This window comes from Coregonus clupeaformis, chromosome 15 (assembly GCF_020615455.1).
Source record: "Coregonus clupeaformis isolate EN_2021a chromosome 15, ASM2061545v1, whole genome shotgun sequence".
Classification (NCBI taxonomy): Eukaryota; Metazoa; Chordata; class Actinopteri; order Salmoniformes; family Salmonidae; genus Coregonus; species Coregonus clupeaformis.
The window spans coordinates 17,421,417-17,444,186 of record NC_059206.1 but is presented as its reverse complement, the minus strand read 5'-3'; the positions used below and the strand labels follow the sequence as shown (position 1 = coordinate 17,444,186).

Genomic DNA, 22,770 nt, shown 5'->3' with positions numbered 1-22,770 from the left:
GATAATAACAGGGTGATAAAAGGGTGGAGGCGAGAGAAAGAGTGCACAAGAAGTTGAGAGACAGAGATGTCTGTCCATTGGCAGGGGTGACCAATAAGACCTCCCAGAGCTTAGCAACAGCTAATCAATGAGTGAAGAATGTCTTAGTTCCCCAAACTTAGTGGAACAACCTCATTCCCACCCTCCATCTGTCCACTATCCTGTCACCCACTCCATCTCTCCCTCTTTCCCAAATCTCTGGCCCCAGAACCACCTTCAGTTTGACACACGGATGTGACCTCTCGTGTTACATTAGTTTGTTTATTTGTTCCCTCGGTGATTCCAGAATCAAAACGTCTCCCATCCATTTTTACGCTTAATTTCTTTTAATTTTGCAGATCATTACTGGAAATCAGACGTGTTTGGCTACTGTGGAGGATATGGACAGGGAAGGAGGGGTGAGGAGGGGGAGGTAGAGGGAGAGAGATTGTCAGCGAGGCTAGTTTAGCGTTTATTAGATGAAGCCATTATCAGAGCGTTTTGGGCTGGCTGTTGCCATAGCTGCTGGCTGTTGCCATAACCGTAGTTTCTTAATGATGGGTTTTTGTTCAACAGGCATAGAGTTGATCAACACAGCTCAGCACACACACACACACACACACACGACATACACATAGTAACTCATAAAGAAGAAGACATGATTAATGTATTCTCATTTTGTTGCTGTATCACTCGGCACTGCACTGATTGTGTTTTTTAGCAACATCCAATCTAATGGCTAAATTAATAAGCATTAGCGCTAGCTAGCTGAGGATAATTAGTTATAATTTTCCCCTACAGGCAATCATCGGACTCAGTCACACTCTGTCGGCACAGCTGACAAACATCTTCACGCAATTCTCTGCCTGGCTGGCTGACACAAAGAAACACTCAACTTTTAGTTCCTGGCTGATGGTTAGCAGGGGGAGTGTGTGTTCAAAACAATCAGTTGTTGTGTCACTTTCTACTACTGATACACTGCAGACTGATACACTGCAGACTGATACACTGCAGACTGATACACTGCAGACTGATACACTGCAGACTGATACACTGCAGACTGATACACTGCAGACTGATACACTGTAGACTGATATACTGCAGACTGATACACTGCAGACTACTGATACTTTTTGGACTTTAAAAACAACTCAATACACATGTAATTTGATCTAGCCTATCCATCAGTGAATCTGAAGAAATCAAACAGGTGGGCTAATAAAGGCAAACGTGATGACAGGGGAATGCCAATGCCAACGTCTTGCCAACTAAATCAAGCCTCTAAAAGGACACAACACAGCTGAATCCACAGCTGTCCCTGTAGCAGTAACCCATGAGCTCATATACAGACGTAGGATCTTAATTTGAGCAAGTTTGCTTCAGCAGGAAAATAATCCTGCAGCAACAGGAAATTATAATTATTATGTGGATTATAATTAATGGACATTTTTGTAGGGGTTGATACATTTTTCGTTATGGCAAATCAAGTCTGAAATTTCAAAGTGGAAATGACAAACTTTAGAAAACTTTTTAAAACTCAAATACACTACAAGTTTGCATTTCCTGCTCTGCAGGAACATTCTCAGCAACAAAGGAGAGATCAAATTAAGATCCTACATCTGTAGGCTACAATCTCTATGGCAGTAGCTCTGACACTTAGTTCAGCCTTACCGGGGAACCAATGACACACAGTAGGGGAAAAGGCTCTGGAAATCCCTCAAATGGTTGAGTGGCATAGACAGGAAAGTACAAAATAGTCCCATTATTTTGTTCATTTTCAGTTACGGTAACATGCCACTTCACTGCCAGTAGGACTCTCTCACACAAATATAAAAATCAACCATATTCAGTTGTGATGTACGCATCACTCACAGAGAGAGAGATATACAGTGAAAATGATATAGGAATATAGATATTATACAGGTCTATATCAATGTGGTCCTGGCCATGAATATGGTAATAGGTGAGAGGGCATTATCCTCCAGCAGTTATTCATTTCAGGGACTGATCATAGGAGATATGAAGATCATCTTACAGACAGGGGGGGGGGAGAGAGAGATCAAAAGGAAAATGAGGGGATGAGAGTGATGGAAAGGACAGAGAAAGCAGAGAAAGACAGAGAGACTGACAGATATAGAGGGAGAGAGAATATAGCGTTTAGTTTGGGTCTCAATGGTATAACGGTAAGGGGAGGTTAGTGGTGGCCACCCCATTGGCCGTAGAGCGTAGTGCTGCCCGCCATACACACACACACACACACACACATGGCACAGTCTTGTGTGAAATTCCATCACCGCTGGGCTGGAATTGAATGTTTCCCTTTAAATGACTTATGGCGAGCTGTTAACTGGGGTGTTTTCTAAAGATGGCTGGCCAAAGAGACCAGAGAGATCAGAGGGAGAGACGGACAGGCTTTCCCATATCAGCAATCCCCAGGCCCAGCACAGAGCCCAGACACAACGGCTGGCTAATACCACCATCACCACACACAGGACGAACCCTGCCAAGATGGAGGGAGAGAGGGAGGGAGAGAAAGAGAGATGGACTGAGATGACTGTTCGCTGACTCCTTCTATGGTCCTGGGGGTTATTAGGCAGCTTCATGTTCACATCCCAGTTCAACCCTAACCCTAACTTCATGTCCATATCCTGGTTTAACCCTAACCCTAGCCCTAACCCTAACTTCATGCCCACATCCTGGTTCAACCCTAACCCTAGCCCTAACCCTAACTTCATGTCCATATCCTGGTTTAACCCTAACCCTAGCCCTAACCCTAACTTCATGCCCACATCCTGGTTCAACCCTAACCCTAGCCCTAACCCTAACTTCATGCCCACATCCTGGTTCAACCCTAACCCTAGCCCTAACCCTAACTTCATGTCCACATCCTGGTTTAACCCTAACCCTAGCCCTAACCCTAACTTTATGTCCACATCCTGGTTTAACCCTAACCCTAGCCCTAACCCTAACTTCATGTCCACATCCTGGTTCAACTCTAACCCTAGCCCTAACCCTAACTTCATGTCCACATCCTGGTTCAACTCTAACCCTAGCCCTAATCCTAACTTCATGTCCACATCCTGGTTCAACTCTAAACCTAGCCATAACCCTAACTTCATGTCCACATCTCGGTTTAACCATAACCATAGCCTCAACCACAACCCTAACCCTAGCTTAATGTCCGTGTGTGTGTGTGTGTGTGTGTGTGTGTGTGTGTGTGTGTGTGTGTGTGCGTGTGTGTGTGTGTGTGTTAAGACTCACGCTGGTGATTTCCCCTGAGCAGGGTCCATGAGACGTAATGTGTCTCTAATGACCCCCACCTTCACCTCCTCATCTACTGGGCTGGGGACGTACTCAAACACCCCGGGGGACACCTGGAACACACACAGACAGTCACACAAAGACACACACACACACACACACACACACACACACACACACAGACACGCAAACACAACATGTGGCATTAGCACTTAAGAGCATGGTGGTGATGATGATGATGTTGTTGATGATGATGATGAACGTCCCACTCACCTTTTGTTCATGCTCTATTCTCATACTTGGGTTGGCGTTGACCTCCAGTAATACTGGCTTCAGGTTCTTCATCAGCAGGATGTCAAAGCCCAAAATCTGACACACACAGTAGAGATGGTCATATCATCATTTCTATAACGTTAAGTCACAAAATATGACTAGAATCTAAGTACACATGTAATATTATCCATATTACTGTGGACTAGCATACATCTGTGTGAGCCTAAGGCTCCATTAAATGAAATCACACACTCTCCTCATCTCTCTGTACCTGGAAACAGGTGGGCCCTGGTTTGCCAGGCGGTATGTCGGCCATGTAGTAGACCTTGAGCTCAGGGACCAGAGCGAAGATTGTCTTGATGACCAGAGAGATGATGTCTGACCACACCTTCCTGATGTCCACTCCTTTAGAGGCCAGGCGGTAGAGCACGCTGGAGAAGGTGCGCTTGCTGCCTGACGAAAGGCTGTCAGAGTGGATGAAGTTCCCGCTCTGGACATTGAGGGAGTAGTTGGTCAGGTGCATGAAGACATGGCTCAGGTTCTTCTGACTGGGTTCCTGGTGGGGTGCCAGGGACATGGGAGAACAGAGATGTTAGAATTGTCACACCCTGGCTCTGGGGACTCTATATGTTGAGCCAGGGTGTGTAGATTCATTGTGTTTGTGTGCTGAGTTTGAGTGTCTAGTTATTGTATTTCTATGTTGGCCAGAGTGGCTCCCAATCAGAGGCAACGAGTGTCAGCTGTTGCGGGTTGTCTCTGATTGGGAGCCATATTTAAACTGTCTGTTTTCCCTTTGTGTTTGTGGGATCTTGTTCCGTTTGGTTTGTTTCCGTGTCGGTTGTGTTAGACCGAGGACGTCACGTTTTCGTTTTGTTGTTTTGTTCGTGCATTCATTATATAAATAAAATATGTTTGCAACTAACGCTGCGCATTGGTCTACTTCATACGACGATCGTGACAAGAATTCTATATTTAAACATAGAAACATGTTAAGAAAGTCAATGTTTAAATGCTAGTAGTATGCTTTATGCCAAAATGGAAGATAACATATATTGTGTAGTGTTTATGAGTGCTGTATGTATGTGTTATGAATGTGTTATGAAGTCATTATGTAGGTACTCTTCAGATAAAGTGCTCCTACCGTTCCTACCTTGTATTGCTTGTTGCAGAACATGTCATGAATGGGTTATGAACATGTTATAAAGTCCCTATGTAACTTCCAACCTGGTATGGCTCGGTACAGAAGCTTCTTATGAATGTAGCATATATGTATTATGAACATGTTATAACATCCTTATCTATGTTCCTACCTGGTATGGCTCGGTGCAGAAGCGCGCCAGCCCCTCTTTGGCGATATAGATCTCCAGCGGCTCCAGGGACTTGACCAGCACGTAGAGACGGATGTCGAACTTCAGCTTGTCGATAAGAAGGGGCTTGTGGATGTACTCCTGGACCACAGACTGCTTTGTCTGTGACCCCGCTATAACCCTGAGGTCGCTGGGGTCGCGGATGAGGTAGATGCCATCCCCCTGGGAACCCCCGTCCGGCTTGACGATGAAGGTGGGCTTCAGGGATGCGTCACTGTTCTTGGTCAGACGGATCTATAGACAGACAGAAAGACAGACAGACAGCAGGTAAGGGGGAGAGTTAACTACGTAATAATAAGACTGTCACTGACTGGACTAACAAACAATGACCATCCATAGGTCTAAATGGGTGAAGATGTTGGGTCAATCAAGCCCTGGTCTTTAAACTTCAAATAAATCATCATCAATGGCCAAGGCTGTTGTAGATGACTGTGATTCCAGTCCTCCTGGTTGGTATCAGTAAAACACAAGGAGCTGTCATGCTCAGATTAGTAAGAGGGGAACTGAGACTTAAGAGACCAAATCAGCTTGATTGTAAAGGAGCCCCTCTGAGTGAAATCACAGTATATTAAGGCTGCGTTTACACAGGCAGACCAATTCTGAGCTTTTCTTCACTAATTTGACTTTTGACCAATCAGATCAGCTCTGAAAAAGATATGATGTAATTGGTCAAAATACCTAATAGTGGAAAAAAATACCAGAATTGGGCTACCTGTGTAAACGCAGCCTTAGGGTTCCAAAAGGGTTCCTTGGCTGTCCCTATAGGATAACCCTTTTTGGTTCCATGTGGAACCCTTTTTGGTTTCAGGTAGAACCCTTTCCTCTGTGGAAAGGGTTCTACCTGGAACCAAAAAGGGTTCTTCAAAGGGTTCTCCTATGGGGACAGCCAAATAACCCTTTTAGGTTATAGACAGCACCTTTTTTTCTAAGAGTGTACCTGTTTTCACCTAATGTGACCTAAGCTCAAACAGGGATACACTGATACAAGCTGAGCGATATAGTCTAATCATCTAGCTACTGGCTTCGCCTTTGCATGATTGCATCTTTAGCGGAGGACATTACCCTGTCCCTGACCCTCTGAAAGAAATGACAGCTAATATCTGTATGGACATTTCAAGTTCAAGTTTTATTAGTTGTATGTACAGGATACACATGGTATACACCGTCCAACCAAATGCTTACTTGCTTATCCTACTCTTGCTCACTTTCTCATGAATTACATTTACATTTACATTTACATTTACATTATTTAGCAGACGCTCTTATCCAGAGCGACTTACAGGAGCAATTAGGGTTAAGTGCCTTGCTCAAGGGCACATCGACAGATTTTTCACCTAGTCTGCTCGGGGATTAGAACCAGCGACCTTTCGGTTACTGGCACAACGCTCTTAACCACTAAGCTACCTGCCGCCCCCGAACTTCAGTGTCTCGTCACTACCCCCTAGAGTATTTTGCACCATTCAGACACCACATCCCAAGGCGAAATATTGAGCTCTGGGGCTTCTATTTATCTAGGGCAATTTCCTAGGTTGGGATTAATTCATATGAACTACACACAATTTCCTTCCTTATCGTGGCCTACCTTGTTTAAGTAATTCATTGAGAGCAACTTAAATGTTAAGACTTAACCCCCTAAGCTCTGATAGTATCCTATGGAACAGCTCCATCAAAGTTAGTCCATGCCTGTAGCCAATGTTCCCTCTAAACTGCGCGTGGCAGCGCACCTCCTCCAGGACTGCCTCGCAGAAGAAATGCCAGCCAGCGCAGAGACGCAAGAGATTGAACTTCACTGAGTTCACCCCATTAGTTTGCACTGTATAGATCAACATTTTTCTCTAATGTGATCAGATCAACATAATATGAGCCCCTTTTGAATGCAACCAACCAAAACGAATCTAACTTTGCAAGATTGAGGCTGCGCTATCGGAGAAGTATTCTATTGACCAGTGGTAGCCCATTCAATCACCCTGAGTGGATGCGCTTTTCAGATCAGAGCTCAGAGCAAAGCTTGTTTCTTAAAGGGGCAGTGTTGTATTTTGAGACAGGCTTGAATTTGCAAATAAGCCAATAGGCAGCGGGTAGCCTATATTGTCTAATTCTCTGTATGGTAATAATAATAAAGTGGTTTCTTGCATCATACAACACGATACAACGCAATTTACAGTCACCTATTTGGTCCATGGTGTTACAGACCAAGTAAAAAATCATTAATTAATGTCAAGCCCTGCATAATGTAAAAACGTTTTTAAAGGTCTCATGGACTGTACTGTAGGCCTGCAATGAGCACCACATATAGGCTACTGTAGGTTATATCACAGAAATCAAAAGCTATTTCCATGTGAAAATGTTATGGGATTTGCGCCATTGGTTTTGTTGCTAGGCCACTCTAATATGCTCAGATAGCCACAATAGGCTATTGGCTACTGTCTAAAACTGTAACTTAAAGCGCGCACAGACTAAGTTTTCACTGTAAACACGCGCCGGAAGTTGCACAGAATTCTCACAATGTTCAAGTTTCCGCTCACAAGACCAAAAATTTGCTCAGTGCCTAAAAACATTAGAGGGAACATTGCCTGTAGCCTGTCTGTGGTTAAGATTCAGATCCTTTTAAAGGAGCTCTAGTGCCCCCCTCTGTTTGACTGAGGACACACCCTCTCAAAGTCACCGTGACCTCTGAAGGTCAAACACCATTCACACTTAATAGCTTGACCTCTGACCTTTCCCTCTAGCCGTTCTGAATTAATCCTGCGTGCCAACGCTGAGGGTTCACTAAGGGATGAGTAGAGGGGAGGGGGTGGACAGGGGGCTGAGGGGGATGTGTGTGAGAGTGGTGTGAGTGTGTGAGCATGAGTGTGTGTGTGTGTCTGTGTGTTTGTGTGTGTGAGCATGAGTGTGTGTGTGTATGTGTGAGCATGAGTGTGTGTGTGTGTGTGTGTGTGTGTGTGTGTGTGTGTGTGTGTGTGTGTGTGTGTGTGTGTGTGTGTGTGTGAGACACAGCTGGTCATGTGGTTTGTGTGTGGTCTCCTGTGGTATGGTAGTGACCAGGGAGTGTCACAGCCTATTAGAGAGCATGTCATTCACTATTAACAATCTCTTTGCTAAACTGCTTAGACCTGCCCTGAGCTCAGAACAGATCCACTGTCCCTGCAGCGGCTTGACCATTGCCACACCACCCAGAAAGATGTGGTGCTGTGTGTGTGTGTGTGTGTGTGTGTGTGTGTGTGTGTGTGTGTGTGTGTGTGTGTGTGTGTGTGTGTGTGTGTGCGTGTGTGTGTGTGTGTGTATGCATGTGTCTGTGCCTATGTTTGTGTTGCTTCACACACCCTGCTGTTCCATAAGGTGTTTTTTAAATCTAATTGTACTGCTTTCATCAATTACTTGATGTGGAATAGAGTTCCATGTAGTCATGGCTCTATGTAGTACTGTGTGTGTGTGTGTGTGGTGTGTGTGTGTGTGTGTGTGTGTGTGTGTGTTTGTGTGGGTGTGTGTGTGGTGTTTGTGTGCGTGTGCGTGTGTGATGTGTGTGTGTGGTGTGTGTGTGTGTGTGTGTGTGTGTGTGTGTTTGTGTGTGTGCGGTGTGTGTGTGTGTGTGTGTGTGTGTGTGTGTGTGTGTGTGTGTGTGTGTGTGTGTGTGTGTGTGTGTGTGTGTGTGTGTGTGTGTGTGTGTGTGTGTGTGTGTGTGTGTGTGTAGAATGCACAAAGGGCAGTGCACTACTAGTTTGTATGAAATCATTAAAGGAAGTTGTGACTCCTGATACTGTTTAGATTACGGACAGTCCCCTGTAGCTCAGTTGGTAGAGCTTGCAACGCCAGGGTTGTGGGTTCGCTTCCCATGGGGGGCCAGTATGAAAATGTATGCACTCACTAACTGTAAGTCACTCTGGATAAGAGCGTCTGCTAAATGACTAAAATGTACATGTAAATTACCATTTACGACAAATGTACACTTGATGGGTTAGCGGTACATCTCCAAAGAAAGTTAGTAATCCCTCATCATTGACTCAGAGGAGTCAGAGAGGGCTTACACTGTTTGACAACATCCAATTGAGGACAAACGCTCAGCCTTTTGACTGGATGCCATAGGGAGTGAATGACCCTGCTCCACTATGGAGGACAGTTTTCTCTGTTGTTAAGGGGAAGTAGAGTCTTACAGCGCAGCTGAAAACAGTGGTGGGGAGAGAGACAGAGGCTGTGTTTAAACAGGCAGCATAATTCTGATCTTTTGCCCAACTATTGGCAAAATATCTGATCTGACTGGTCAAAAGACCAATAATTGGGCAAAATATCAGAATTGGGCTGCCTGTGTAAATGCAGATGGGGTGGTGAGAGAGCTCTGATTATGGCTGGTTCGAGGCTGAGTGATCAATGTGGCTGAGTGATCAATGTGTCCAGCGCTGTACTACATAACATTAGTAATTTAATAGGACCTCTATGGTGTACTGTGCCTGGGTATAGTGACTAAATTGGGGTCCTATATTGAGAGGCTGTTCCCGGATGTCATGAGTGACAAAACGTGTGTTCTGAACTAAGAGGTTTACCTATGTGTAATCAATCAATCATTCAATCAATCACTCAATTGATCAATACATCATTGTGTGGAGATGAAACTAATGTTCTGTATCCTTGGCTGTGTACTGTACCTGTGTGGAGAAAAGCTGGTACTCCTCAGGCAGGATCCAGGAGCGGGGGTAGAAGTTGTACTCCTCAGGGAACAGCTCCTGCATGGTCCTCACCGCTCGGCTCAGGTTGATCTTTCTCAGCATCTCTATCATACCTACAGACCACACCACAGACGGACAGACGGACAGACAGGCAGGCAGACAGACAGACAGACAGACATATTAGAGACAGGTAAGGGATATGTCAGAGACAGACAGGTGTAACGTTGGTGGTTTGGTAACCCACCCTGGCATTGTTGTGCGTGTTATGGGGTGAGTGATGAGTGGTATATGGGGTTATGGCCGGGTGTAGCATGCTCCAGCTTCCTCACACAATATAATAATCCTCCTCACTCCTAATACCATAATCAATAATGCTGGGTTTATTACCGTGGCATGACCAGGCCTGCACTCAGCTGGGCTTAGCAAGGCTTACACAATAGCATAACATGATCCATATAGATCCTACATACACGAAACCTGCCTGACAACAGTGTTTCACTCTGTACCATTGTAAAGGCGGGGGGACTGGCTATTCAATTTATATTTTTGGTTAAAGGATGTTGATTTGGGGACCTGGAAAACAATCTATGGGAAACACTGTGTAGCTTTTTTCAGTGGGATCAGTGTACCTGGGAACTTGTTGACCTGTCCAGAGAGGATGTTGTCGTTGTCGTGGAAGGACACTCCATGCCAGTAGATGTCACAGGCTGACCGTCTACCCACAGGGAACTGCAGAAATAAGGAGAGAGATGTTTGAGGGAGGGGTTCTGATTGAGATCTATAGGGTTAGGGTTGAGGTAGTCTCACAATGTCAGTTTTTTAAATGTCTTGTCTCATCTAGTTCCGATTGAGGCGAGGAAGACTGGATATCAAGTATCGGGTTGAGGTGTTGTTGAGGGAAACACTGTTACACAAACTAAATGCATGCTCAAAACCAGATTTTTTTCAGGTGGAATTTAGCATGTTGCACCATCTTTTACTCCGTATTGTGGTTCCGTTATATCAATATAAATGATTTTTCCATACACTAACAAGGCCATTTGCTTGTTACGGGTAGTTAGGTCATTTCAGGCCAAGGCGTGCGGGTGGCCCTTCCAGTGACCCTCCACTCTTAGAAAAAAAGGTGCTATTGTCACGGATGCCGCCGAGGCTGCTCCTCCTCCTTGCTCGGGCAGGCTTCGGCGTTCGTCGTCCCCGGAGTACTAGCTACTGCCGCTCGATGTTTCGATGTTTGTCTTGTATTGTCTAGTTGGTACACCTGTTTCGTATTCTGTATTGATTATGTACCATGTAAGTTCCCTTGTTTTATGTTTGCCTTTGTGTGTTATTGTCCACGTCTCTTGTATGTATGTTCGGCATTGACCATCTTGTTTATTACGCACTCTGCGTACATTTCTCCTCTTGTGTCTGGAGGCTTTTGTTCTGTGCGTATTTTACTTTGGAAAGTAAAGTAGTCGTTACTGATCCTCTGTGTCCTGTGCCTGACTTCACCGCCGCATACACCTCAGCATTGACAGCTATCTAGAACCTAAAATGGTTATTCGGCTGTCCCCATAGGAGAACTCGTTGAAGAACCCTTTTTGGTTCCAGGTAGAACCATTTTGGGTTCCATATAAAATCCTTTTCACAGAGGGTTCTACATGGAACCCAAAAGAGTTCTAAATGGAACCAAAAATAGTTATCCTATGGGGACAGACAAAGGACCCTTTTGGAACCCTTTTTTCTAAGAGTGTAGGAGGCATGGCTTATCCTCCCAGTGGGCTGTGTGAATGAGACTGCAGTTCTGTGTTAGCTAATTATATATGTCTATGGTTAGGAGGAGCCCTGGCAGTGGGAGGACATTATTTTCTGACAGGATTACAAGAGCCAATTTCTGGGGCCTGGCCCACCGACACCCTACTGCTAATGAACCACTCAGAAACCCACCCCACACACACAATAACGTCACCTGCCCCCGTCCCGACCCCTCATCCTGACCAGGGGCTTACTCATGGGGTCGCTGGCAGTGGCATCAGATAAAAACGAAGGCTATTGTCTAGAATAGACCTTCATGATGGGTAAAATAGCAAATATCACAACTCTACATATTGTATTTCTATCTCGAACATTCTAAACATTGTCATTGCCACCTCAGTGAACAGGCCCAAGGCGAGCTACGCGACAGTGAACATCCCAAGAGAAACTGAGGGGTAAATAATTAAGGAGAGTGAGAGAAAACTTGCATGACAGCCAAGGCCTGCTATAAATACGATCTCATAGATTTCAATGTTTAACCACCCCTTAATCTCATCAGCCAATTGGGTCACATTAATTTGGGCAGTATCTAGGGGAGGAAGGGGGAAGAGAGATGGCAATAGGCCCATCTGTGAGTGCATTCCAGACACTAAAACACACACAAAGGATCACTTGTGGACGTTACGTGATTGAGTGAATAATGAACCATTCTAGTTTTTCTGGCTCCATCCAACAGTTCAGAACAGGATATGAGCTCATCTCCCTAACATCCAATCAAAATTGTCAGAGAGACATTGGCATGAATTAGCAGACTTGTCTTAGCAGGTCGGGTCATTCCTTCTGATCCTGCCTGATAAGGTTGCCTGGCAGCGGGCATGTAACAGTTTATAACGAGTTCTGTACTCTGCCTGTCAACCCACTGAACCCACTGCCTGGCCTGCATTATTCTTTCACATCATACTAAAGTTGAAATTGTTGGATAAACTATCCATGTCAGTAGCACTATGCATGGCTGCATAGGCCTATGCCAACTGCTGTCTTTGACACAGAAAGACAGGTTAGACTAAATGTTGTGTTTTTTCCTCATCATCCATAAAGGTAAATAATGACAGATATAGGACTACAGTACTCATTTTTTTAAACCTCACTTGGAAATGAGTGAAAACTGAAAGGTGTCAGATCCAAATGAAACGGACACTGTCCTCCCTCTTTTTATGTGACAGTGTGACTCTCTCTCCCTCTCTCTCTCAATCTGCCCTTGCCTGCGCTGCTCCCTGAGAGGGTAATACAACCCTATTGGATTATCAGAGATTACGTCTAATCATTTCCCACTGTTAATTGAAGGCCATATGCTGAAAGTCAGCTGGCAGATGCCTTGCAGGCTTCAAAACTGCTGTGCTATCAAAACTGCCTGGTTACACACAGGTGAAGGAGTTAGACCTAGTTTTCTGACACATTACGGCCATGCCTTATAGGCTACACTAACTCACTGAGTAAGCCATTATTAATTAGTACCCTGCCTAGTGCCTATTATAGTACTATAGCCTAATTAACAAATATGCTTAAGTGACTGTTAACGATACAGAGGGCTCACTCTCCCATAGCGTTGTGGGACTTCAGACAGTTTCTCTCACGCAGGCTGAGGAGGCTACTTCGGTCCCCACTAGGCTACTTCTGGGAATACCCTGACATAAAATAGTAAGGATTTGATGTCAGACCTCCTTAATAAAAAGTATTAGATTAAATAGATACCAGAGTAATGAGTGTAGTGAGTGAGAGACTGAGGGGAATGTCTAATGGCAGATACAGTAGGCTGGGTCCTCTGCACCGCAGCATGGATCAATAACAACCATAGAGTGCAGAGTAGTGTAGGAAATGAGAGGCGAGATGGGTCTCTTTCCCTCAGCCATCGATAAATATATTTAGGCTTAGCAGCGATCATTCCTTTTTGAGCTACAGTGCCTTCAGAAAGTATTCATATCCCTTGACTTATTCCACACTTTGTTGTGTTACAGCCTGAATTCAAAATTGTTTAAATTGAAAACAACAACTTTTTCAAATGTATTGAAAATGAAATACAGAAATATCTCACTTACATGAGTCTTCACACCCCTGAATCAATACTTTGTAGAAGCACCTTTGGTAGCGATTACAGCTGTGAGTCTTTCTGGGTAAGTCTCTAAGAGCTTTCCATACCTGGATTGTGCAACATTTGACCATTATTCTTTTCAAAATCCTTCATGTTCTGTCAAATTGGTTGTTGATCGTTGCTAGACAATCATTTTCAGGTCTTGCCATAGATTTTCAAGTAGATTAAGTCAAAACTGTAACTCGGCCACTAAAAACTATTTTTGCACACAGAGTGAGTCCATGCAACTTATGTGACTTGTTAAGCACATTTTTACTCCTGAACTTATTTAGGCTTGCCATAACAAAGGGGTTGAATACTTATTGACTCAAGACATTTCAGCTTTTCATTTAATATTAATTTGTAAAAATCTAGAAAAACATAATTCCACTTTGACATTATGGTGTTTTGTGTGGAGGCCAGTGACAAAAATATCCAATCTAAAATCAAGGGAGGAACTGCTCTCTGAGTTTTCATATAGGTCAACATCTTCAAAAACTCATGCAGAGCATTAGATACAGTTGAAGTTGGAAGTTTACATACACCTTAGCCAAATACATTTAAACTCATTTTTTCATAATTCCTGACATTTAATCCTAGTAATAACTCCCTGTCTTAGGTCAGTTAGGATCACCACTTTATTTTAAGAATGTGAAATGTCAGAATAATAGTAGAGAGAATGATTTATTTCAGCTTTTATTTCTTTCATCACATTCCCAGTGGGTCAGAAGTTTACATACACTCAATTAGTATGTGGTAGCATTGCCTTTAAATTGTCTTGGGTCAAACGTTTCGGGTAGCCTTCCACAAGCTTCCCACAATAAATTGGGTGAATTTTGGCCCATTCCTCCTGACAGAGCTGGTGTAACTGTGTCAGGTTTGTAGGCCTCCTTGCTCGCACACGCTTTTTCAGTTCTGCCCACAAGTTTTCTATAGGATTGAGGTCAGGGCTTTGCGATGGCCACTCAAATACCTTGACTTTGTTGTCCTTAAGCCATTTTGCCACAACTTTGGAAGTATGTGTCACGCCCTGGCTCTGGGGACTCTTGTATGTTGAGCCAGGGTGTTAGTTTATTTGTGTAGTGTCTATGTTTTGTTTTCTATGTTCTGTTCTAGGTTATGTGTTTCTAGGTTGGCCGGGGTGGTTCTCAATCAGAGGCAACGAGAATCAGCTGTTGCTTGTTGTCTCTGATTGGGAACCATACTTAGGCAGCCTTTTGTGCACTTGTGATTCGTGGGATCTTGTTCCGTGTAGGTTTGTGTATGACCGAGGACTTCATGTTTCGTTTTGTTGTTTTGTTATTTTGTATTGTGTTGCTAAGTACACTATTAAAGAGATGTACACATATCACGCTGCGCCTTGGTCCACTCATTTTGACGATCGTGACAGAAGATCCCACCATCAAAGGACCAAGCAGCGTGTCCAGGAGCAGACAGCCTGGACGTGGGAGGAGATCTTGGACGGGCAGGGGTCCTGGACTTGGGAGGAAATCCAGGCCGAAATGGATCGCCGTCCGTGGGAGGAGACGGTGGAGGCGCGCCATAGAGAGGAGCAGCGGCGCCAACCGGGCCGACGTCGGACACGCAAGAGGCAACCCCAATACATTTTTTGGGGGGGCACACGGCATGGACGACGGGGCTGCTGGAGGCAGCTACGGGATGAGTTTGGGAATTAGGAGAGGAGGCCACCGGGTTTGGGGGGCTGGAAGGGAGGTTGGCGGAGCCTAGAGGTAGAGCAGAGCCAACTCCCCGTACTCAGGCTAGGCAGCGTGAGACTGGGCAGGTTCCGAGGTATGCGGAGCTGCGTACTGTGCCGCGAGTGGTCCGGCACAGGCCGGTACGTCATGTGCGAGCACCACGCACGTGTCGTGCTAAGGTGGGCATGCAGCCAGGACGGAGTGTGCCGGCTCAATGCTCGTGGCCTCCAGTGCCCCTCCTCGGTCCCGGATATCCTGCGCCAGTGTCACGTGCTGTAGTGCCAGTACGAGTACACAGCCCTGTACGTCCTGTGCTGATGCCTCACACAGAGTGTGTAAAAATAGGCATTCAGCCAGGACGGGTTGTGTCAGCTCTTCGCTCCAGACCTCCAGTCCGTCTCCACAGCCCGGTCCGGCCCGTTCCTGCTCCCCGCACCAAGCCTGTGGTGCGCGTCGCCAGCCCGGTCCGGCCCGTTCCTGCTCCCCGCACCAAGCCTGTGGTGCGCGTCGCCAGCCCGGCCCGGCCTGTTCCTGCCCCTCGCACCAAGCCTGTGGTGCGCGTCGCCAGCCCGGCCCGGCCTGTTCCTTCCCCTCGCACCAAGCCAATGGTGCGCGTCGCCAGCCCGGCCCGGCCTGTTCCTGCTCCCCGCACCAAGCCTATGGTGCGCGTCGCCAGCCCGGCCCGGCCTGTTCCTGCTCCCCGCACCAAACCTGTGGTGCGCGTCGCCAGTCCAGCCCGGCCCGTTCCTGCTCCCCGCACCAAGCCAATGGTGCGCGTCGCCAGCCCGGCCCGGCCTGTTCCTGCTCCCCGCACCAAGCCAGTGGTGCGCTTCGTCAGCCCGGTCCATTCCTGCTCCCCGCACCAAGCCAATGGTGCGCGTCGTCAGCCCGGCCCGGCCTGTTCCTGCTCCCCGCACCAAGCCTGTGGTGCGCGTCGCCAGCCCGGTCCGGCCTGTTCCTGCTCCCCGCACCAAGCCTGTGGTGCGCGTCGCCAACCCAGTCCGGCCCGTCCCTGCTCCCCGCACCAAGCCTGTGGTGCGCGTCGTCAGTCCGGCACAGCCCGTGCCTGCTTCACCGGTGCCTGGTCAGGTACCGGTCAGCTGCTCCACACCGGAGCCTAAGCAATCCGCTCCACCGATGTCCAGTCCAGCTCCAGCCAGCGGGGCCAGACCAGACCAGGGGCGCTACGGGGGGGTTGTTAGAGGGTGGTGGTCACGCCCGGAGCCGGATCCGCCTCCGAGGTGGAATGCCCACCCGGCCCCTACCCTGTTGGGTTTATGTTAGCGCGGTCGCAGTCCGCGCCTTTGGGGGGGGGGTACTGTCACGCCCTGGCTCTGGGGACTCTTGTATGTTGAGCCAGGGTGTTAGTTTCTTTGTGTAGTGTCTATGTTTCGTTTTCTATGTTCTGTTCTAGGTTATGTGTTTCTAGGTTGGCCGGGGTGGTTCTCAATCAGAGGCAACGAGAATCAGCTGTTGCTTGTTGTCTCTGATTGGGAACCATACTTAGGCAGCCTTTTGTGCACTTGTGATTCGTGGAATCTTGTTCCGTGTAGGTTTGTGTATGACCGAGGACTTCACGTTTCGTTTTGTTGTTTTGTTATTTGTATCGTGTTGCTAAGTACACTATTAAAGAGATGTACGCATATCACGCTGCGCCTTGGTCCACTCATTATGACGATCGTGACAGTATGCTTGGGGTCATTGTCCATTTGGAAGACCCATTTGCGACCAAGCTTTAACTTACTGACTGATGTCTTGAGATGTTGCTTCAATATATCCACATAATGTTCCTTCCTCATGATGCCATCTATTTTGTGAAGTGCACCAGTCCCTCCTGCAGCAAAGCACCCCTTCACGGTTGGGATTGTGTTCTTCGGCTTGCAAGCCACCCCCTTTTTCCTCCAAACATAACAGTTCTATTTTTGTTTCATCAGACCAGAGGATATTTCTCCAAAAAGTACGATCTTTGTCCCCATGTGCAGTTGCAAACCGTAGTCTGGCTTTTTTATGGCGGTTTTGGAGCAGTGGCTTCTTCCTTGCTGAGTGGCCTTTCAGGTTATGTCGATATAGGACTTGTTTTACTGTGGATATAGATACTTTTTTACCGGTTACCTCCAGCAAAGGTCTTCTGCTGTTGTTCTGGGATTGATTTGCACTGTTCGCACCAAAGTACGTTCATCTCTAGGAGACAGAACGCGTCTCCTTCCTGAGCAGTATGACGGCTGTGTGGTCCCTTGGTGTTTATACTTGCATACTATTGTTTGTACAGATGAATGTGGTACCTTCAGGCATTTGGAAATTGCTCCCAAGGATGAACCAGACTTGTGGAGGTCTACAATTTCTTCTCTGAGGTCTTGGCTGATTTCTTTAGATTTCCCCATGATGTCAAGCAAAGAGGCACTGAGTTTGAATGTATGCCTTGAAATACATCCACAGGTACACCTCCAATTGACTCAAATTATGTCAATTAGCCTATCAGAAGCTTCTAAAGCCATTACATCATTTTCTGGAATTTTCCAAGCTGTTTAAAGGCACAGTCAACTTAGTGTATGTAAACTTCTGACCCACTGGAATTGTGATACAGTGAATTATAAGTGAAATAATCTATCTGTAAACAATTGTTGGAAAAATTACTTTTGTCATGCACAAAGTAGATGGCCTAACCGACTTGCCAAAAATATAGTTTGTTAACAAGAAATGTGTGGAGTGGTTGAAAAACGAGTTTTAATGACTCCAACCTAAGTGTTTGTAAACTTCCGACTTCAACTGTAGATTAGATAATCAATAAATCGCTCAAGTTCCTCTTCTCCATGCACTAGGCTAAAGCCTACTAGGGTCAAAGAGCCCCCTACAACAAGTTAATATCATTATTAGGCCTATCTCCTGCCACTGAAAGGTGGGTGTGCCTTAATATACACTGCTCAAAAAAATAAAGGGAACACTTAAACAACACAATGTAACTCCAAATCAATCACACTTCTGTGAAATCAAACTGTCCACTTAGGAAGCAACACTGATTGACAATAAATTTCACATGCTGTTGTGCAAATGGAATAGACAACAGGTGGAAATTATAGGCAATTAGCAAGACACCCCCAATAAAGGACTGGTATTGCAGGTGGTGACCACAGACCACTTCTCAGTTCCTATGCTTCCTGGCTGATGTTTTGGTCACTTTTGAATGCTGGCGGTGCTTTCACTCTAGTGGTAGCATGAGATGGAGTCTACAACCCACACAAGTGGCTCAGGTAGTGCAGCTCATCCAGGATGGCACATCAATGCGAGCTGTGGCAAGAAGGTTTGCTGTGTCTGTCAGCGTAGTGTCCAGAGCATGGAGGCGCTACCAGGAGACAGGCCAGTACATCAGGAGACGTGGAGGAGGCCGTAGGAGGGCAACAACCCAGCAGCAGGACTGCTACCTCCGCCTTTGTGCAAGGAGGAGCAGGAGGAGCACTGCCAGAGCCCTGCAAAATAACCTCCAGCAGGCCACAAATGTGCATGTGTCTGCTCAAACGGTCAGAAACAGACTCCATGAGGGTGGTATGAGGGCCCGACGTCCACAGGTGGGGGTTGTGCTTACAGCCCAACACCGTGCAGGACGTTTGGCATTTGCCAGAGAACACCAAGATTGGCAAATTCGCCACTGGCGCCCTGTGCTCTTCACAGATGAAAGCAGGTTCACACTGAGCACATGTGACAGACGTGACAGAGTCTGTAGACGCCGTGGAGAACGTTCTGCTGCCTGCAACATCCTCCAGCATGACCGGTTTGGCGGTGGCTCAGTCATGGTGTGGGGTGGCATTTATTTGGGGGGCCGCACAGCCCTCCATGTGCTCGCCAGAGGTAGCCTGACTGCCATTAGGTACCGAGATGAGATCCTCAGACCCCTTGTGAGACCATATGCTGGTGCGGTTGGCCCTGGGTTCCTCCTAATGCAAGACAATGCTAGACCTCATGTGGCTGGAGTGTGTCAGCAGTTCCTGCAAGAGGAAGGCATTGATGCTATGGACTGGCCCACCCGTTCCCCAGACCTGAATCCAATTGAGCACATCTGGGACATCATGTCTCGCTCCATCCACCAACGCCACGTTGCACCACAGACTGTCCAGGAGTTGGCGGATGCTTTAGTCCAGGTCTGGGAGGAGATCCCTCAGGAGACCATCCGCCACCTCATCAGGAGCATGCCCAGGCATTGTAGGGAGGTCATACAGGCACGTGGAGGCCACACACACTACTGAGCCTCATTTTGACTTGTTTTAAGGACATTACATCAACGTTGGATCAGCCTGTAGTGTGGTTTTCCACTTTAATTTTGAGGGTGACTCCAAATCCAGACCTCCATGGGTTGATACATTTGATTTCCATTGATAATTTTTGTGTGATTTTGTTGTCAGCACATTCAACTATGTAAAGAAAAAAGTATTTAATAAGATTATTTCATTCATTCAGATCTAGGATGTGTTATTTTAGTGTTCCCTTTATTTTTTTGAGCAGTGTACTTTGGTCACTGGGCTTTCCAACCTACACTACACCTCAGCACTGAACACCTCAAAGCTCTTTTGAAACTGACAGAGGATCAGTTACGCACTTGACTTTGTAGAATATGTATTTGTCAGGACAAAGGGTAACGTATAAGGCCACTGTCTACAAAGTTTTGAAAGCTGATCGGATCTGCTGTGCCGGACTTGAAAGGGCTTACATTTTGACGCATGATGGTCATCCATGGTGGTAGTAAAGAGAATTTTACCTCGAACTGTCCGATGGCTTCACCCTCCACTGCTCCTCATGTATAATGAACTACACTGTTGATAACAGCCGATGGCAGGTATTAATTGCGCCACATTCAAAGCCTGTAGGGCCGAACAGATGGAGCTCGCCTGGTGAAGTGAGGGGACCCGTATCAATTAGCCATCTCATAAATGTATTAAAGATATAGCTTTCCATTTGGGACAACTTTTTAGCTACCACAGCCCAAGGTGAAGGCTGTGTAGCTGTTTATACCGGGCCATAGAGCCGTCACGTTGCAGTGGCAGGGTTAACAGAGACAGTGTCCCCTCATCAACGTCTTGTAGGACTACTATGCTATTCTTTATCAAGACCTGAAGGGAAAAAAATATTATGAACAGATTAAAACTGTTATTGCTGTTGAAAGATGGGGTGTGTTGTGGTGGCACAATACACAAGTTGCTCTTATACCTGTGAAGTAATTACTATTGTTACCTTTATACAGTCATTGGTTTCTGTATAGTAATTTAGTATTTCCACAATAAGTGGAATTTGTTATTACACAAGTGGAATAAGTATCAGCCCCCCAGTAAACTGTGCACCCCAGATATGTGTGCTGAATTTACTAATGTCACCAGCATAGAGACCAATTTTGTCAATGAATATGATTCAGTATGGACATACATACCTCTTTCCATTTGAGATGCCTAATGCTGAGCTTCAGTGCCTCCAGAGAGGTTTTGGCTTTGGACGTGTCCACGGTGACGGGCTTCCTCCTCTTCGCAACTGTGTTCCCATCCTCTTTGCAGTGTGGGCCTACTTTGAATTCTTTCGGCCGTTGGTTGGGCGCAACAATGTTACCGTTCGTTTCAGTCTGCCCCAGCAGAATCTTCCCAATCTCTTTGATTTGAAGCATCTGCCGCTCATTGTCTATTTGATTCAGGGGTTTCCCCTCATTGGCAGCTACTATTGTCCCTTGCGGTGCGGGGTCTGACTCCTGTTTAGTGTAGGTGTTCCGCTCATCTTTGCCCAGTTTTCTCCTACTTTTACTCCGATTCCTGCCAGTGACAGAGGTCTTGGATGCATCCCTTCGGGCTGCGGTGGTACAACTAGCGGGGATTGGGGAGACAGATGCGGGCGGGGATGCCACCGGCACCTCGTCATCAATAATATCTGTATCCTCCTTCTCCGCACCCTCACCTGATGACTTCATTTGTTCGAGTTGAACTTTCACTTTAACATAATGATCACTCATTATACGAATCAATACCACAAGGCAGTGCTCCGCAATAACGCACAGCCCGAAAATAATGCGACAGCCAGTGATAAACAGAATTTTGCATAGCTAGCCAGTCACCACGCTTGCTACAATGTAACGTTATTGTAACCACTACCCGACCAACTCTCAATGCCTACAACAGTACCGTTCAGCCAGACTGTATAATGACGTTTCCTCAGTGAAAATGCTTAGCAGCCCACAGACAAAGATAACTTGGTAGCTGAGACTTAAACTATTGCATATTGAGGTTAGAGCAAAATCTTGTCACAAGACTTTAACAGATAGGTAGCTAATTTGTTTCATCCCATTATAACGGATAGCGAATGTTTGCATAGGTTACGTTAACTGGCTACCATTCTCAAATCACTGTAGCTGCAGGACATGCTAGTAGTCTAGCTAGCTAACACCGGTTGACATTGTTGGCTTGACAGCCTCCCTCTGCAGCTAGCTAGCTAGTGCCATAAAATAATTGTCGTTTGTGTCATCCACATAATAACATGTCGCTATTTAATCAACAGATTGAATCGGGTTACCTCCTAAATGGATTGCTAGCAAGTGAATATCGTCAGAGCAGCGGCCAACGGCATCGGGACAAGACTGTCGTGCAGCAGATGTGCCACCGCCTGGCTGTCACTATCTGTGCCTACTGGGGAGAGGACTCATTTGGCTGGTGGTGAACGTACTGTGCAGTGGACTGTGTTTTCATCCGTCGTCACTAGTTACCACAGCCACAAAGTCATAAACCCCGCCCATTTCTACAATTGATCTTCAAATGTTATTTTAACCCTAACATTAAACACACTGCTAACCTTATGCCCTTATGCCCAACCCTAACCTTAAATTAAGACCAAAACGCATATTTTTGTTTTCATCAATGTCTACTTTAGCCAGTTATGACTTTGTGGCTGTGCTATCTAGTGGAAACCAATGATCCCGTTTGTTTTTATTATGGATCCCCATTAGCTGCTGCAAAGGCAGCAGCTACTTTTTCTGGGGTGCAGCAAAATTAAGACAGTTATACAATTTCAAAAACATTACAATACATATATTCACAACAGACTTCACAACACATTAAGTGTGTGCCCTCAGACCCCTACTCTACTACCACATATCTACAACACAAAATCCATGTGTACTTGTGTATAGTGTGTTTGTTATCGTGTGTATGCATGTGTCTGTGCCTATGTTTGTGTTGCTTCACAGTCCCCCTGTTCCATAAGGTGTATTTTTATCAGTTTTTTAAATCTAATTTAACTGCTTGCATGAGTTACTTGATGTGGAATAGAGTTCCATGTAGTCATGGCTCTATGTAGTACTGTGCGCCTCCCATAGTCTGTTCTGGACTTCGGGACTGTGAAGAGACCTCTGGTGGCATGTCTTTTGGGGTATCCATGGGTTTCTGAGCTGTGTGCCAGAAGTTCAAACAGACAGCTCTGCGCATTCAACATGTCAATACCTCTCACAAATACAAGTAGTGATGAAGTCAATCTCTCCTCCACTTTGAGCCAGGAGAGATTGACATGCATTTATTAATGTTAGCTCTCTGTGTACATCCAAGGGCAAAGTCCCTCTTCGTGGCACCTGACCACATGACTGAACAGTAGTCCAGGTATGACAAAACTAGGGC

At 46.1% G+C, this 22,770-nt stretch overlaps 1 protein-coding gene across 1 annotated transcript in view; it reads right to left on the bottom strand.

The window, feature by feature from the left end:
* Nucleotides 1-21,770, bottom strand: part of LOC121582698 (tubulin polyglutamylase TTLL11-like) — a 33,588-nt gene extending 11,818 nt beyond the window's left edge. Inside the window, exons 1-7 of the mRNA XM_041898705.2 lie at nucleotides 20,553-21,770; nucleotides 10,210-10,309; nucleotides 9,560-9,693; nucleotides 4,863-5,153; nucleotides 3,824-4,108; nucleotides 3,553-3,648; nucleotides 3,280-3,392 (exon numbers count right to left, since the gene is read on the bottom strand). Coding sequence (XP_041754639.1) covers nucleotides 3,280-3,392; nucleotides 3,553-3,648; nucleotides 3,824-4,108; nucleotides 4,863-5,153; nucleotides 9,560-9,693; nucleotides 10,210-10,309; nucleotides 20,553-21,119 — 1,586 coding nt within the window. The 5' untranslated portion in view covers nucleotides 21,120-21,770. The remainder of the gene's footprint in view (nucleotides 1-3,279; nucleotides 3,393-3,552; nucleotides 3,649-3,823; nucleotides 4,109-4,862; nucleotides 5,154-9,559; nucleotides 9,694-10,209; nucleotides 10,310-20,552) is intronic.
* Between the last annotated feature and the right edge of the window lie 1,000 nt (nucleotides 21,771-22,770).